This window comes from Nannospalax galili, unplaced genomic scaffold, assembly GCF_000622305.1.
Source record: "Nannospalax galili isolate Female #2095 unplaced genomic scaffold, S.galili_v1.0 scaffold1173, whole genome shotgun sequence".
Classification (NCBI taxonomy): Eukaryota; Metazoa; Chordata; class Mammalia; order Rodentia; family Spalacidae; genus Nannospalax; species Nannospalax galili.
The window spans coordinates 92,081-108,405 of NW_008331991.1; the positions used below are offsets into that span (position 1 = coordinate 92,081).

At 42.6% G+C, this 16,325-nt stretch overlaps 1 protein-coding gene across 1 annotated transcript in view; it reads left to right on the forward strand.

Moving 5' to 3' along the window:
* Positions 1 to 5,549: 5,549 nt before the first annotated feature.
* Anxa5 (annexin A5) overlaps positions 5,550 to 16,325 on the forward strand; it is a 34,418-nt gene continuing 23,642 nt past the window's right edge. Inside the window, exons 1-3 of the mRNA XM_008827057.3 lie at positions 5,550 to 5,828; positions 5,970 to 6,007; positions 15,192 to 15,276. Of these exons, the coding sequence (XP_008825279.1) occupies positions 5,999 to 6,007; positions 15,192 to 15,276 (94 nt within the window). The 5' untranslated portion in view covers positions 5,550 to 5,828; positions 5,970 to 5,998. The remainder of the gene's footprint in view (positions 5,829 to 5,969; positions 6,008 to 15,191; positions 15,277 to 16,325) is intronic.

Below are 16,325 nucleotides of genomic sequence, written 5' to 3' on the forward strand. Positions count from 1 at the left end.
TACTGAATAAGAATAAACCACATATTATTCGTCTCTCTTTGCCCTCTTTCAGTGCTAAAAATCAGAACCAGAGCCTTGTACAACATTTCTGTTGTTCTTGCACAGTTATTTTTTAAAGAAAAATTTTATTTTATGTGTATGACTTTATGTATATGAGTGTTTTGCCTGCATGGTAAATGCACCACATGTGTGCAGTGTCCCTGGAGACCAGAAGAGGGAGTTGGATCCCTTGGAAATGGAGTTAAGGATGGTTGTTAGCTGTCATGTGGATGCTAGGAACTGAACTTGGGTCCTCTGGAAGAGCAGTAAGTACTCTTAACCACTGAGCCTTCTCTACAGGCTCCCTAGACAACATTTTTAAGATGAATAAAGTTAACTGTGGCGATGGTTTAGAACTGTCCTTCACAGTGGAGAGTTTTCTTTATGAAATCAGAAATACATTCCTGACAGATTATGAAAAAAATGGATTTAGATTTCTCTAGTTGTATCCTGTAGATTCTGATAGGACATGCCATGTGGACTCTAGAAAGACAAAAGTGTGGATGGATGAGTTTCAATGCCATATGGTAGAACTTTGGAACTGTTCTTTTTTTTTTTTTTTTTTTAACTCTACATGTATGAGTGTTATGCCTGCATGTAGGTAAGTGCACCCAGGTCGTGCAATGCCACGGAGTTTTTTGACAGGAGATCCCTGTAGCCCCAGCTGCCTAGAACTCACTATGTAGACCAGGCTAGCCTTGAACTCACAGAGATCCAGAGATCTGCCTGTCTCTGCCTCCCAAGTGCTAGGAGATTTAAAAGTGTGTGCCACCATGCCCAATACTTGGAACTGTTCTTTGCATATCAGTCTGCAAACACTGGTTAGGTAACCCACTCAATTATTTTTATCGTAGTTCAAAATGAAAGGGGAGCAATGAATGAATATCATCTAAAATCCACAAACAGTAAACACCATGAACTTGGAAGGTGGCTCTGGAATTTTAGGCATGTTGACCTCTGTGCATGCTGTTTGAATGTTAGCTATGACTTGATAACAGATTATCCCCAAGGCTAAACTATCTCACAATATCTGTGGGTCAGAAATCTAGGGTAGATTTGCTGGGTGGTGTGACTCAGGACTGTGATGCAAAGTGCTGGGGCAGGTTCTCTCAGAATGGCATCTCCAAAGGTAAGTATTTCTCTACTGGGAGCCAGATGTCATACCAGAGGTATCAGGAACGGAAGATGCAGGGCAAGGTGAGTCTTTGACTGCTCATCCAAGATGCTGGCCCTAAATTGTACTCTTCCAACAGAAGGCCCAAGCATGCAAACATCTTGCCGATAAATGTACAGTATGTTTTGAAAATGGAAATAACCACCCAACAGAACTTCTTTTCCTGTAGCTTTGCTCATTGTTATTACTAACAGCAAATCACAAGCAGGGTGGGGCTGAAAAGGTCTTAACCCCTAACCCTAGCCCTAGCCCCAACCCTTGACCCTAAACCCTAACCCTAAACTCTAACCCCTGACCTCGACTCCTGACCCAGACCCTAAACCTGAGTCCTACCTTCCGAAGACCTTAAATCCTGAACCTCCAATCCCTAAAATCAGAACAATGAACCCGTAATCCAATCCCCAAACCTTTAACAGGACCAAGGACATGCATATGTACACACATATATAATGAGACTGATAGGAAATTGCTCATGTGATTGAGGAAGCAAAGGGTCATACCATCTTCTGTCTGTATGTAGGAGACCAAGGGTGGCTGGTGAAAACCTGACAGATAATGATGGGTAGATTCTAGTTCAAGCCTGAAGGCCAGAACAGAGGGCACAGTGGGAAAAGACTGCCATCCCAGCTGTCATGCAGAAAGTGAACTGAGTGTTCCAGGCCCTTCAAATCAGGTTCTTAACAGATGGGATGAGGCTCTCCCATACTGGGGAAAACAGCTTTACTTAATTTACCAATTCAAATACCAGTCTATTCTAGAAATACCTTCATTGACACACCCAGAAACAACATTTAACCAGACATCTGGGCATCCTGGAAATGAGTTGACACACAAACCTACCAATACCATCAGGAACCTCCCAAAGTTTTCTTTCTAGCAGTTTATTTAACAGAATCCTGCTGTAATCTCAACCTGTCGGGTTGAGTGTTCTAGCTGGACAGGGTCAGTGTATCTTGTTTTTACTGTGCTCTCAGTGTCAATGACATGTCATGAAATGAATCTGTCAAATGAATGACCAATATCCTGGTTAAAGAAACCAATGTCGAGAGGACCATCAAACAGGCCCCAGCAACTGAAGTGAGCGGGTGCTGTGGGTGAAAGCTGGCACTCAATAGTAGTAGAGCAGTGAGTGGATTTGAGGGAGATGGGTGAGAACTGAACCATCAACATGGAAAGTGAGGGCTGCATTTGGTGGCAAGAGTTGTTGGTAGGAGTCATGAGAACTTGAAATCAATTTTCTTGTTACTTTTAGAAATTAAACAAGCAGCTCATGTAATCCTAGATATTATCCCAAATAAGGAATATCAAATCACTGTCCAAGATCTTATACTAGTAAGATCATCAAACAAAATTTTAATTCAGTCAGGAATGGGTCTTCTCTAGAATTCAGAATCTCTGAAAATACATCTAGTCTGGCAAAATTCTCTTAGGTTTATATTGAATTCATTTGTATACCTCCTGATTATTCCGAATACTAGCAGCTTTTGTTAAGTAGCTACCTTTGCTGAAAATCAAAAACTCTATTCTACACTGCACCCATGTATCAATTCATTTGTTATGGTTTAAATATGAAGTGTCTCCCACAGGCTCCTATGTTAAATGTTTGATTCTCAGCTAGTGGTACTATTTTGGGAGATTTTGGAAACTTGAGTTGAGACCTAGTTGGAGGAAAAAGTTCACTGGGCACTGCTTTTAAAGATGGTTATCTGGTCTACTTCACCTTCTGCTTCCTGTCCACCATGAGCTGGAGAAGCTCCTATGCCACACACTCCTGTTGCCATGATGCTGCTAATACCATAGGGCCAGGCAACCGTGGACTGAACCCTCTGAAACTGTGAGCTCTCCCAAATCCTTCCTTTCTTAAGTTGTTTCTGCCAGGTATTTGGTCACAGCTACATTAATGTAAATGACCACACTCATCCCTTTAAAGCATTTAATGAGCAGTAACTAAGTACTGCACACTGTGGTATGTACTCAGGATTCAGCAGTAATTGAGAAAGACATGATGCTTGCCCCTTTCATAAGCATTTGTATAGTCTTTTCATATGTTAATTGTTCTATGTATTTTTTCTTTCATTTTTTTTTTTTTTGTTTTCCACAATGCATACTAGGCAAACACTCTATTGCTGAGCTACCTCCCTAACCCTCTTTTTACTTTTTAAGACATGAGCTCATTAAATTTTCCAGGTTGGCCTTGAACTTGTGATTCTCCTGATTTAGCTATGTAAGTGGCTGGGATAACAGCCCGCACATCAAGCCTGGCTAGCTTCAAGATTCTTTGTTTTTGTTCTGTTTTTGAGACAGGGTCTCCCTGTAGCTCCAGCTGCCCTGGAACTCCATATGTAAATCAGGCTAGCCTTGACCTCACAGAGATCCTCCGTCCTCTGCCTCCAGAGTGCTAGGACTAAAGACATGTACCACCATGCCTAGCCCCATCTTCAAGACTATTAAAGCCTAAAGCATTCTTTCTGAAAGGTTCCTATGACATATAATTATTTATCCAAGAAGTACATTCTAGTCCCTTATTGGGGACGTTAATTTACACTTTAAAGGATAAATACAAATGTTTCGACAAAACCAATAAAAGGACATCTAATGCTACAAATCCCCAGAGTCTCTGCCTTTAAGTTCTTGGTCAGCACATAATAAATAGCAGGACATTAGCACTGCGGCTCAGGATAACACTGTGAAAAATGTATGTGGATCTTGACCCAACTTCCAAGCATTGCCTTTGGGAGGCAAAGTTGTGAAGACTTGATCTCATGATTGAGATCAGTGCCCTTGTAAGAGATCCCAGAGAGCTAATGAGCATTTTGTGCCTATGAAGTTACACTGAGATGGTAGTCAGTGAGGAAATAGACCCTTGCCAGACCCTGAACTGTGAATTTCCTAGCTTCCAGATGCTTGAGAAATAAAGCGCTTTGCTTATAAGGCAACCACATCAAAGCATCTCATTCATGTATTTCGTCTCTTTAATGTTTGCATGCATGTTTTATTTAGAATATTTAAGGTAGAAAATCTGATGCATGCTCTTCTATACTTGTCAATACAACTCGACCGTATTAATTCAGGGTTTTGCTCTCGTTAGAAATTCTTTCAGAAGTAGTGTTCCTCTCTCATTCAAGAGCTCTGCTTCATTTTCTTTCTAGAACTCACTACATTGGGCAGACATGTTGGCTACATCGTTTGCTGCTTCAGAATCAAAGCAGGGATTTTGGTCTTTCTTCACACACTCTTAGACCTGTCCTGGGTCCAGGTGAATAAACCGATGCAACTGGAAGCAAAAGAAATACTAGGGAAGATCAAGATTCTGGGTCTAATAATTCATGTTTGTTACCACTTAATTGCAGGGCGGACACCCATCCTAAGGCATCATTTTCTACAACTTTGTTAAACATAGGCTCCCCAGGTCCTAATTCTATATTGGCAGAGTAGATGTGGGTGGGAAAAAGAATAGACAAGGTTAGATTAAAGGCGTTGTTACTGGCGAAGGTCAGAAAGAAAGTGGAAAAGTTTCAGCGACTAGAAGAGATGAATTCTGACAAGCGGTTTTTAAAGAACACCCTCAGAGGAAGCGGGGCGCTGAGCCCTCTGAGGCCCCCTGCTGTCCTAGCAGTTCCTCCAGGAGGGGCCAAGGCCGAGATCTCTTGGGTCTAGGAAAAAACTAAAACCAAAAAAATCTATGGAAGAAAATTCTCCCTGGGAGAGGCGCTGAAGTGGCTGAGGCCATGTGGGGCGGCTATGTCCCTGGAAAGGTGGATCCACCGAGAGAGGGAGGGAAAGCAATGGACTGCAGGAAGGGGGCAGGCTTCTTCCGCCTTTGCAGTTTTGTCTCCTTTTCCAGAAAACCACCATCCCGCAGTGACTTTGTCGGGGCCAGATTAAGCATACATGCGGCCCACAACAAATGAGAAATTCTGTACAGAGAACGACGATTCTTTCTCCACCTGATCGACATCCTTCTCAAAGAGTTGATCCTGATGTTGTAGAATATTCCTGTCTAGGGCCCACGGTCCTCCAGCGTCACCTGCAGGCTCCACGGGCGGGCGCCAGCACTCCCACATCTGCGAACCAAACGAGAGCACCGTCTGCCCTCGCTGTCCCAGCGTCACTAGGAATATAGTGCATCCTTGCAAAACTTATTAACATTGCAGGCTGGGTTTGGAACTAGAACTTTCCAGGGCGAGGCTTTGAAATAGGTCCCGCCCTTCCCCGAGTGAGAATTGGCTGTATCCAGGCCACAGGGAGCCGCGCCCGGTCCTGGTTCTTAAGCCACACCTACGCCGCTTCCGGCATAGCCAGGGACAGCCTTGAATCAGCAGCGTCCCCTCCAGCGCCCCACGCAGGCGCGCTGAGGCCAGGGCGTGGTGGGCCGCGTGGCGGGGGGCGTGGCCTTGGCCTAGTGGGCCCAGCCCCGGTGCGCCATGGGGGCGTGGCCTTGGCGGGGCGGGCAGGACAGGGCAGAGGCGTGGCGGTCCCAGCTGGGCTGGGCAGGGCGGGGCTGCTCTGGGCTTTTGCGTCCGTCTCCCGGAGCGTAGAGAGCATTGCCCCGCTGGACCGTCGGCGTGTGCGTCTGCCCTGCCCTCGTCTGCTGCCCGCGCTCCTCCGCCGTCAGGTGAGTGGCCGAGCTGGGCAGCGGCTCTTCCGCTGGGCGCGAATAGCGCTGGGCTGAGAGCTCATTCCGTTGCGGCGGGACGGGCGGGGCGGGCGGGGCTCTGGTGCACGCAGCTCTGACATCTCCCCCTTCTCCCCGCAGACCCCGCGACGCTCGCGATCCACAGCGCCATGGCTCAGGTAAGCCGCGCGCCGAAGACCTGGGCAGTGGGAGAGCCGGAGCTGCCTTTTCCCTACCCGGAGCTGGTTTCCGTGCTTCCTCGTTACCCACCCTCCCATAGGCCCCTCCGTGTCCTTTTGATGCCCCCCCCCGTGTCCCATCCCGTGTCCCATCCTGTGTCCCCCTCCCATGCCCCCTCTCGTGTCCCCCTCCCGTTCCCCCTCCGGTGTCCCATCCCGGGTCGCCCTCCCATGCCGCCTCCGTGCCCCTCTGGGAATCTCCAGAACCTGCGGGTGAGCTGTTCTCTCTGGTGCATGTGAACCAGGCCGCCCCCAAATCCAGAGTCCCAAAATTAGAACCAGAGCAGGAACAACTCTCTTGATCACGTGAGGCAAACGCCCATTTGGCTTCCCTTATTTTTAATTTTTCCCGCAGTTTCCTGTATTTGAACCCTGGGTGTGCTTGGGCGAGTTCCATGGAGCTTCAGGGGAGCTTTTTTCAGTGCTCAGTCCAGTTTTACTTAACAAGAACCAACTGTTCTTTGCCAGCCCTGATTTTATTTTCTTTGTTTTGCATGCTAAAGATACTAAACCAAAACGAAGAACTGTTTTTCTAAAGTAATGAACTCTTTGAAAGAGTTCTGAATTGAATTTGCTTTAGGACTCTTTCAGAAGTTGATTACCTAACATTATCTATCATCTATCGATCGATCGATCGATCTATCTATCATCTATCCATCTATCATCTATCTTACTATATTTAATCTCTTACTATTTGTAAAGAGTGTAGTAAAGAAAAAAAAAAGCTAGTTTGTATAGTAAATTTTGGAAGTTGATCATGCAAATAAGTTACTCTTTAACAGTTCCATCCAGCCCTTGGGAGGTGGAGGCAGGAGCCTCAAGAGTTCAAGATCATCTTTGGATAGTGAGTTCAAGGCCAGCCTGAGCCTGAGCTACAAGTGACTGTATCAGAAAAACAAGACAACCAATGACAACCCCACAACTAATTTCACAAACCTTGTCAGCGTCTAGATAATCTTTTAAACAAGTGTTATAGCCTGCTCAAACAGAGGTTTCTCTCATGTGTAGTTCAGTTAAAAAATCAGATTGATTTAGCACAACTGAATAAGGTTTCATGGTCTCTTTAAGAGAAAATGGGAGGATTAAGATGATTTGGTGACTTTATTAAGTTTATACAGTGCAACCAGTCTTCCTCTTTTGCACTTAAGCAGTTCTTCTTATTACCTCAAGGGGAAGGTTCTTTCCCAATAGAAAGGATAAATTTTTGTGGGATTAATTTTTCTTCTCTGAGGAGTATCTTTCCTGTCTTTATATGCTGGTGTGGTAATGTATAGCAAGTATCACAGAACAGTTCCCTTTGTCCTTAACCATTTAGTTTTTTCTCCAATTTCTTATAAGTTTACAGTGATAGCTGAAGTTTGTTATCATTTATTGGAATAAGGTCTCTAAGTGTAGCCTAGGCTGGTCTGGAATTTGCCATTGTGGCTAGGCTGACCTTCAGCTCTCAGAGATCCTCCTGCCTCAGCTTCCCAAATGTTGGGATTACAAACATGTGCCAACACCCCCAATTTGAAGTTTTTCAATCAATTCTTTGACAGTGTATAGACTCTTTATCCAAGACAGAACAAATGAGCACATTTTCCAGTGGTGGACATTACTGTAAATAACTTCACAGAATGATAATGGTGTAGAGACCTTTATATGTACATAAGCAAAGCTTAGGAGAATGGTGGCTGGATGTGTGTTACATACTTGATCTGTGCTGCCATGTGATTCCAACATAGTTTTCTCTCAAAGCCGGATTTAGTCAGCATAAAAGTTGCAAGTGGGAACTGAGGAGATGTCTCAGGGGTTAAGAGCAAGTGCTGCTCTTACAGTAGACCTGAATTGGGTTTCCAGAATCCCCGTGGGCAGCTCACAACTGCCTATAACTCCAGCTCCAGGGAATCTGTTACCTCCAGCTTTCAAGGACAACTGCCTTCCTGTGCACATAGCCCCATATAGACACACATGCATACACATAATTGAAAATAAAAATATTGCTGGATGTGGTGCCACATGTCTTTAATCCCAGAACAATAGGCAGAGGCAGGTGGATTTTTGAGTTCAAGGCTAGTCTAGCCAGTGAGCTCCTACAGTAAGTTCCTGTTTTAAAAACAAACGAGTTACAAGTTAGTACTTAAAAAAGATTATAATTGTGTTGTTGTAGCTTTGCTGATAATCTATGGAAGCCCCAGAGGTAAAACATTTTGGTAAAATACTTAAAATCAAAATAGAGTTTTATTATCTTACAGCCCACATTATGTAACTGTACTGTAAAATTTGGCGGGGGCGGGGTGGGGGGGAAGACCAGGTTTCACATAGCTCAGTGTGGCCTTGAACTCACTATGTAGCTGAGAATGACTTTGAACTCCTGATTCTCCTGCCACTTACTACCTCCCAAATGTTGGCATTGTAGGTGTGAGCCACCATGCTTGGCTGTAACTGCTCTTATGCTGTCTCATGTTTGCTTTGGACTCTAGTGTCATTACAGGACAGCTGTAGGGTTTCACAGAGTTTCTGTGGAAGGACCTATGGGGATAGCAACCAGAGACTTGGATTCCGTGACATCTAGAGAGTAATGGAATGAGATACCTATGCATGCTTCAGCAATTAAAAATGTATGATTTAAATGTGAATGCCTCTTGCCTCCTGAAAATTTAAAATATAGTGCCCTAGCAATAATCAGATACATACAGACTAAAGATGCATGAGCCAACGTCTCAGTGTTATTAGCAAAAACAATGAGTCTTTCTGTAAGAAACAGTATATTTTAAAATGAAATGGAGATCTTTTTTAAAGGTTAAAAACTCATTCAATTTTATGTTTTACAGGGCTTATACTGAGTTCAATATTATATAACTGTTAATTCAACAGCAAACCTAAAAATTTTTTAGCCACTTTTGAAAGAGATGTTTTGTTGCACTGGAAACTGTTATTGAGTATGTTAAAGCTGTAATGAAATGCTTCTTCTAAAAAAAAATAAATAAGTAAATTAAAAAAATATAGTGCCCTACCACAGTAGTTCATTTTATAAACTGTTTTTTAATCATATTTATATCTTCTATATCAACAATTTATTCTTTTTTAATGAATATTTTATTGAATTTTTGTGCATTTCATACAGAACTTAAAAAAAATTTTTTTAAATGTGTGTGAGTGTATGTCCTGCATGTAGTGTGTGTACCTATGAGGGGACAAATTCCCTGAAACTGGAGTTAAAGTTGTTGGTTGTTAGCTGCCAAGTAGGTGCTGGGGATCGAATCTGGGTCCTCTGCAAGAGCAGTCAGTGCTCTTAACTGCTGAGCCATCTCTTCAGTACCATATGCTAGATCTTAATCATAGTTAGACCTGTCCCCTGTCTGTACCCTCCCTATAGCCCACCCCCAGAATTTCATGCATTCTGTCATATATGTTAAGGGCTACTGAGTCAGTTTTGTGTACCCAGGTGTCCCTTGGTATAAGTTTATCCACTGGAACCTGGTCAGCCTATCTAGCATCACTCCCTTTACCTGTGTTGGGATACAAAAGTCCAGAAACCAGGTGTTTAGACTGTGAGCATGGTCACCTTGCTAAGAATTTAACTGCAAGAACTGATTAATCTCTAGTAGATAGCTTGACCTTTCCATTCCAACCCCTCCTTTTCTTCCTCTTCTACCTTTCCCTTTCCCCTCCTTCTTTTTCTTCCCCTCCACCCCTTCTTTTCTTCTCTTCCCTCGTGCATATTGATGTATTTTTAGTCAATTCATTTATTCATACATGTATGACCTCACCTCTTTTATCTTCCACTCATACCAACCCCACCCTCTCTACAAGTCCTTTTCCCACATTCATGTCCTTTTGTCTGTTTATGGCCCAACAATTTTAAGAGTTTAACTGGGGTCTTCAATGTGGCCTTGGGTTTGGAACTGCCCATAGGAGCCTGTGTGGCTCACCAGTGTATTTTTTCTATTAAGTTTTACCTTAATCATGTCAGCGTAAATAATAAAGCTGTAGCAAAAAACAATACTGAGAACGGTGTAATTTATATCATCCTGTTGTGCAGATACACTGTGTAAATTTGGATACAAGCTTAATTTTTTAAGAATGTACAAAGTAACCAGGTGCGGTGAAATATGTCTTTAATCCTGGCACTTAGGAGTCATGGGCAGGTTGATCCCTGTGAGTTCAAGGCTAGCCTTGTCTTTGTCTTTCGACAATGAGATCCTTTCTACAAAACAAAACAAAAAACAGTCCCCCCAAAACAAAGAGCATTAAAGCTGCATTACTATCTTAGTAATCTTTCTTCAGTTAGATGTAACATATATTTGGTTGGAATTTTTTCTTTTTTTGAGACAAGGTCTCATTATGTAGCCCTGACTGGCTATGTAAACCAGACTGGCCTTGAACAGACTCACGTGCTTCTGTGTCCTGAGTGCTAGGATTAAAGACCTGCACCATTATACCTAGCATTTGGGTCATTTGGGTTGAATTTTAAAACTGAATTCTGAGCTTTTTTTTTTTTTTTAGTTTCTAAAATTTTTTTTTGCTAGCTTTGCATTTTACCCTCTAGCTACAGCTAAATTAATAGCTATTCTAATTTACGTTAAGTACTTAAATGTTCTTGGACTTGTTTTCTTTGGTTTGGAAAGAATTAAGAGTTAGATGAATGAACTGTTTTGTATATTTTAGTTCCATTTAAACATTTCATTTTCAGGTAATCAAGTTTTAATGATTTGATTTTGAGCAATCTGAACTTAATTTTATTATTTTTTTTTACTCCTGAAGAGTTAATCGATTCACGGCAGCAGGAATGTTATAAAGGCAAAACTAGGTTGTATAAAAGTTCAACAGAAACTTCAAGAACATCACTTACCTTCTTGGTCTGTATTTAAACTGAACAAGGGTTGATTGGAAAATTTTGGGGTTGGTTTAGAACTGTTTGGCTATAATGATAATTTACAAAGCTGCTGTACCCAGCAGGCAGGATCAGTGTAAGCAAGTGAATTTGCCATGAGCTTATTATTGTGGAACTTCTGGTCCTGACTCACTTTCAAGGTCAGATCTCTATAGCTAATGTTGGGATCTGAGATCAAGGTTGCCTGTATCCATGGTCTCTGCTGCTCTGGCTCAGTCTGTTACAATTACTGATCCCTTTGACTGGCTTCATTTGGATGTTGAGAAAGCCACTTGATTGCTTTGCAGGCCAAAGTGCCTGTGATACATTTTGGAAATATGTATTAGTATTTCTGTTTCAAAGAGGACTATGAGGTGGCTTAGCTTGGAATTAGCTGTACGGGATAAAGGAGGGAAGGCAGTGAGAGCAAATGGTTAAGGAGTGTCAGAGTTTAGTAGGCACTGCAGGAGTGACTTCAGTAAAGGGAGGCGAATGGCACCCTCTCTTGGAAAGAGATACCAAATAGGTAGCTAGCAGGACCAGAACTGAGTAATAGGAATTGTTTTCTAGGTGATGGAGTTAAGGTGTCATGGAGTTGTTAAGGTACCCAGGTGATGGAGTTGTTAAGGTGTCATGGAGTTGTTAACTCTAGGTGATGGAGTTGTTAAGGTGTCATAAGTTGCTAAGGTGTCATAACTCTAGGTGATGGAGTTGTTAAGGTGTCATGGAGTTGTTAGGTACCCAGACCAGATTTGTGTTTAAGGAAATGGCAGTATGGTGACTGCACTTCTCGGTATTGTAGAAGGAGGGAGAGCAGTGCCTCTTCCTGACTTTCAAATAAACTGCTGTCCCCCATGGAGTTATCTTTGTCGGTGGTCTTTGCTGCACCCTTCCATGTACCTGACAGATTCTCTCCACTTCATGGAGGCTGAAGTTGCTGTACACATCAGTAAAGGTGGTGCTGCCCTCACCGTGGGCAACTACTAAGAGCTGTGTAACTTGGACTTGTTTTCTGATGTTTACCAATGGAAAGCATTCTTCACTGGCAGGGAAGATTAAAACAAAAAACAAAAAACGAAAAAACAGGACTTTAAAGAACTATATACCAAAGATTTTTTTTTTCTTCTGGTACTGGGGCTAGAACTCAGGGCATGATTACGCTGTGTTGACTTCTCCATTTTTTCTTGCTCATCTCATTTTTTTTTCTTAATACAGTGATTAGTTTTTGTTTTTTGTTTATTATCAGTAGGGTTGTATTATCACAGGAAGTATTGGTAGGTCTTTGTTATGCTCACCTGCTCTCATTGGGAGGGGAGGCAGAATTCCCTGTCTTCTTGTCTCCCCACTTTTCCATCAACTGCCCAAGGTTTTTAGAAACCTGAGTCTGAAGAATGCTACTTAGAAACCACTGGGTAGCTGCGTGGCAGTAGCTCCTTTCTGATAATCTGTTTCTGGAGTCCCACCTGCCTCCTCATTAGCATAGTGTGGAGGTTGTGGGTGATTAAATGGTGAACACAGAACAGGAAGACACAGGAAGCCTCTGCTGCCTGGGCTTTCACAAAAGCATTCTTTAAAATGTTCCAGACAAGTGAATATTTCTCATCTTTAAACTTGATATTGTTGTTTATTTTTCTCTTGTGTCTTTAAGTCCTGTGTCCAGAAAAGTAGCCTTTGTTTGATTTTTGGCTAATTGTATTCTATTTTAGCACAGTTAGCCTTTGAGACTAAACCACTTTTTATTCTAGAGGATTAAAAAAACCAACAAAATTATTGTAGAGCTAAAGAGTAGATATTTTTGAAGATGAGAGTTAAACAGTAAGTTATGCCGGGTGTGGTGGCACACGCCTTTAATCCCAGCAGAGGCAGGCGGAACTCTGTGAGTTCAAGGCCTGCCTGGTCTACATATATAGTATATATATATATATATATAGTTTGTACAGGTATTGTCTAAGCAGGTGTAATAATTTCCTTGGTAGGGCATTGGTGGTAAAAGATAAAGAGAACTGAGGGTAAGCAGGCTAGGAAAGTGAATAGAATCTGCTTCAGATGGAGCTAACCTGGGCAGAGTGTGGGGACTTCAGGAAATGGGGTCTTTGGATGACTCACTCAGAGTCACATTGCATTTTGTGTGGGCAGTGAGGGGCAGGCTGATCCTAGACCAGGGTTCTGCCTGCATGACTCAATCTGTGACTCACATCTGGCCCCTTAGCACTGCTATGTGGTCTTGCTCACCCTTTGGCAATGACTCTGTAGCAAAAATGTCTCACAATTTCTAGAAAGCTCTTACATGACCAGCAGTTATTTCTTTGTCTTAGCTAACAGCTGAAATTGTTATGGAAACTTTTTTCTTTATACTGCTCATGACATTTTCCAGTCCCTAGGGTCAGATCCTTTTTCACTTTAAGACAATCCCTCTCTTTTCTTTTAACCTTGCCCGTGTTTAACCTTCTGTCTGTGTCTACTTGCAATTTCTTCATAACCTACCAATCATATCAGGCTTTCTTTCTAAAATGTATTTTACAAATCTTATTTTTATATACTGTTTGTCAGGTGTGATTTCCCTGAGGCAATCTGCCTCTCATTCACTCTTCAGTGACCTATAGTCTGATTTGTCTGCCCCAGGGGCCTAGATCTGCAATACCATTATGCCCTTTCCCACTGGGCAACCCTGTGGCCTCTCTAGCTTCTGTTCCTGGTGAAACCTCTTCCCTCTGTCTTCTTGCCCTGAGAAGCAGCTCAGTGTCACAGTTAAGGATTCCTTGACTTAAATCCTAACTCTGCTGCTTGCTTGCTTGATGGTCATGTGAGTAATTTGCTAAACTGTTCTAAGCTGGTGTTGTTATTTGTAACAAGGAGTTTCAGTGAGTTGAACTACAAGACACCACCAGCACAGTGCCTGGCTCGTTGTTGTACTCGATAGTGGCTGCCTTTCTGAGGTCACATTCCTTTCCCTTCGATACCCCTTCTTCCCATCCTGTTAAGGGGGTCTCATGCGGCACCTTCCTCCTGTAGCCTGGCCACCGCCTGTGTGAACTTGTCACTCACAACTGCTCTTCTTCCCATGTGCTTGCTATGGACAATTGCATATCAGCTATCCAATTTCCCATCCCAAAGCAGCAGCGTCTTAAAAGTTCCTTACTGCTTCTCTCCCTCTCCCTGTGGCTTGCATTTGATCTGCTCCTTCTAACCTTTTCTGTTAATCTGCTGGTCCTTCTGGCTTCCTTCTGTTGCACAGTTGGCCCCATTGTCTCCATTGCTGCCAGTCACATTGTTGTACAGAGCTGACATTGTCCAAGTCAGGTGCTTCCTGTTGCCTATAGGATCAGGTCTGTGATTTTTGTATGGCAGTTGTAGACCTTCCTCTTGTTGAATTTTCCTATACAAGATGATGCTTTCTCCAGTCCACTGACCACCTAATCCTTTACTCCCAGTAACAGATCATTTCCATTCTTTCATACATGATGAGAATTGACTCTATAGGTGCCTACTTTTATGATCTTGGCTGGCAAGTTCACGGGCAATTTTCAAGGCTATCTTGGGATATCTTCCCTCCCCCCAGTTTCTTTTCTTCCCACTCTGGCCTTCTCCCTCCCACCCATTCTCCAGCTTATGTGCTCATGTGACCCTGAACAAGCCTCAGTTTGGACCTGCTCTTCTGCACTCAGTTCTTCCTCTGTCACTTCTCTACTTTAGGAATCAGGAGAGAATATTATGAAGTACTTCGTGTGATAATGTGAAATGTAATGGCTTATAAAGAGTATCTTCCAATGTAATTGTCTGGCATACAAATTACGAGATATTTCCAAAACTTGCTGAATCATTTCAGATTCCTAAGTTTCAAGAACAGGACTCGGAATGAAAGCTATATGGACTAAGAACTGTTTCCAGCCTAGTGCTTAGGGTGAAGCATCACGTTTTAATGCAGACTCAATGTCCTTCTAAATTGAAGTTGGAAACACTTTGTTGGGAAGAAGCTGGCAGGGCTCTGTGCCTGTGTGAGACAGGAGGGCTTTGTGGGGCATGATCACAGTGGAGAGATGGGGGAGCCATCCTCCCATGGTGTCATTGTGGTGGGTCAGGTTGTCTCATCCTGTGGACTGGCCCTACTATTCCACCTGTATTGATCACTTCCCCTTTCTAGTGGGTCACAGATCTTACCAGATGGTAAATTTATTTAGAGTCCAAATATGTTGTGGAGCAAAGACTAATGGTGTAATTTGCTTTCTGACATTGGTCACAGTGTGAGTTATGCTGTGCTTTCTTTCTCAGGCTCTCAGAGGCACCGTGATTGACTTCCCTGGATTTGATGACCGGGCTGATGCAGAAACTCTTCGGAAGGCCATGAAAGGCCTAGGTAAATTAAACCCTTTTATTCTAAAAGAAAAAAAAATTTCCAAATCATCATTGATTACAGTGAGATTGTTAGAATATTTTGATCTGAAATTTATAAGAGAAAAGATAAATTCAGATAACAAAATAATACTGTAGACATCTCAAAGAGCCAGTCTCTAGAACAAGTGAACTCAGCTCCGTGCTCTGGAGGTTGTTAGCCTTTTGTGCAGGAGCTTTGTGGTCAGTCTGCCTTGTGTTCACTTCTGCTTGTAGTCTCTTACAGAGATTGTTCTTTCTCTAGTGTCTTTCCTAGGCAGTTGCCAACTTCTCGAGGATTTCTCTGTATAGATGACTTCTCTACACTCAGGTTCCTTCTACACCAGTGTTCTTATTCTTAGCCTTGAAGAGTTGCCTGTAACATCCCTGGCCACCTTTACAGACTCATCTCCCATCGCTATGTGATATGTTCTCTGATCAATCATGCCAGGTTGTCTGCTCTCCATAGAAGCTGTGTATTTTCCTAGTCCACACGTTTTCCCCTTATTCTGAGAGCCTGGGCTTCCTTATATGGCTGCCTTGTTTGAAAACAAGCCTTTATCTGTCAAGACAGTGTTAGTTGTTTTCTTCTCCAGGGAACTTCCCCCAAACTCATTTCTGCCTCCTGTCAGCCAGGAGATCCTCCTTTGTGAATTTTATATTTTCTACTTTAAATTAACTGGAAACCAGGGACTTTTTCTTTTTCTTCTCTCAGTTCCCCATAATGCCCAGCTCATTGTGCTTTGTGAATAGCTGTTATTGGAGTAATTATGTACAACTATGTATGAAAGGTTAAGTACACTGAGATTTTAAAAAGCCAGGAGTGTTTTTCCATCTCTTTAAATCTTATTGAGAATAAGAGGTAGTATATATTGGAAATACAATGATTTATATATTATCAATTTTACATTTTATTTAATATAACATATAAGCTGTTTTATATTACCATAGAGAGAGGCAAGAGCACAAAGTACATTAATTGGAAAAACTGTTGAGGTAATGGACATGTAAGAGCACCAGCTATCATTGCTAACC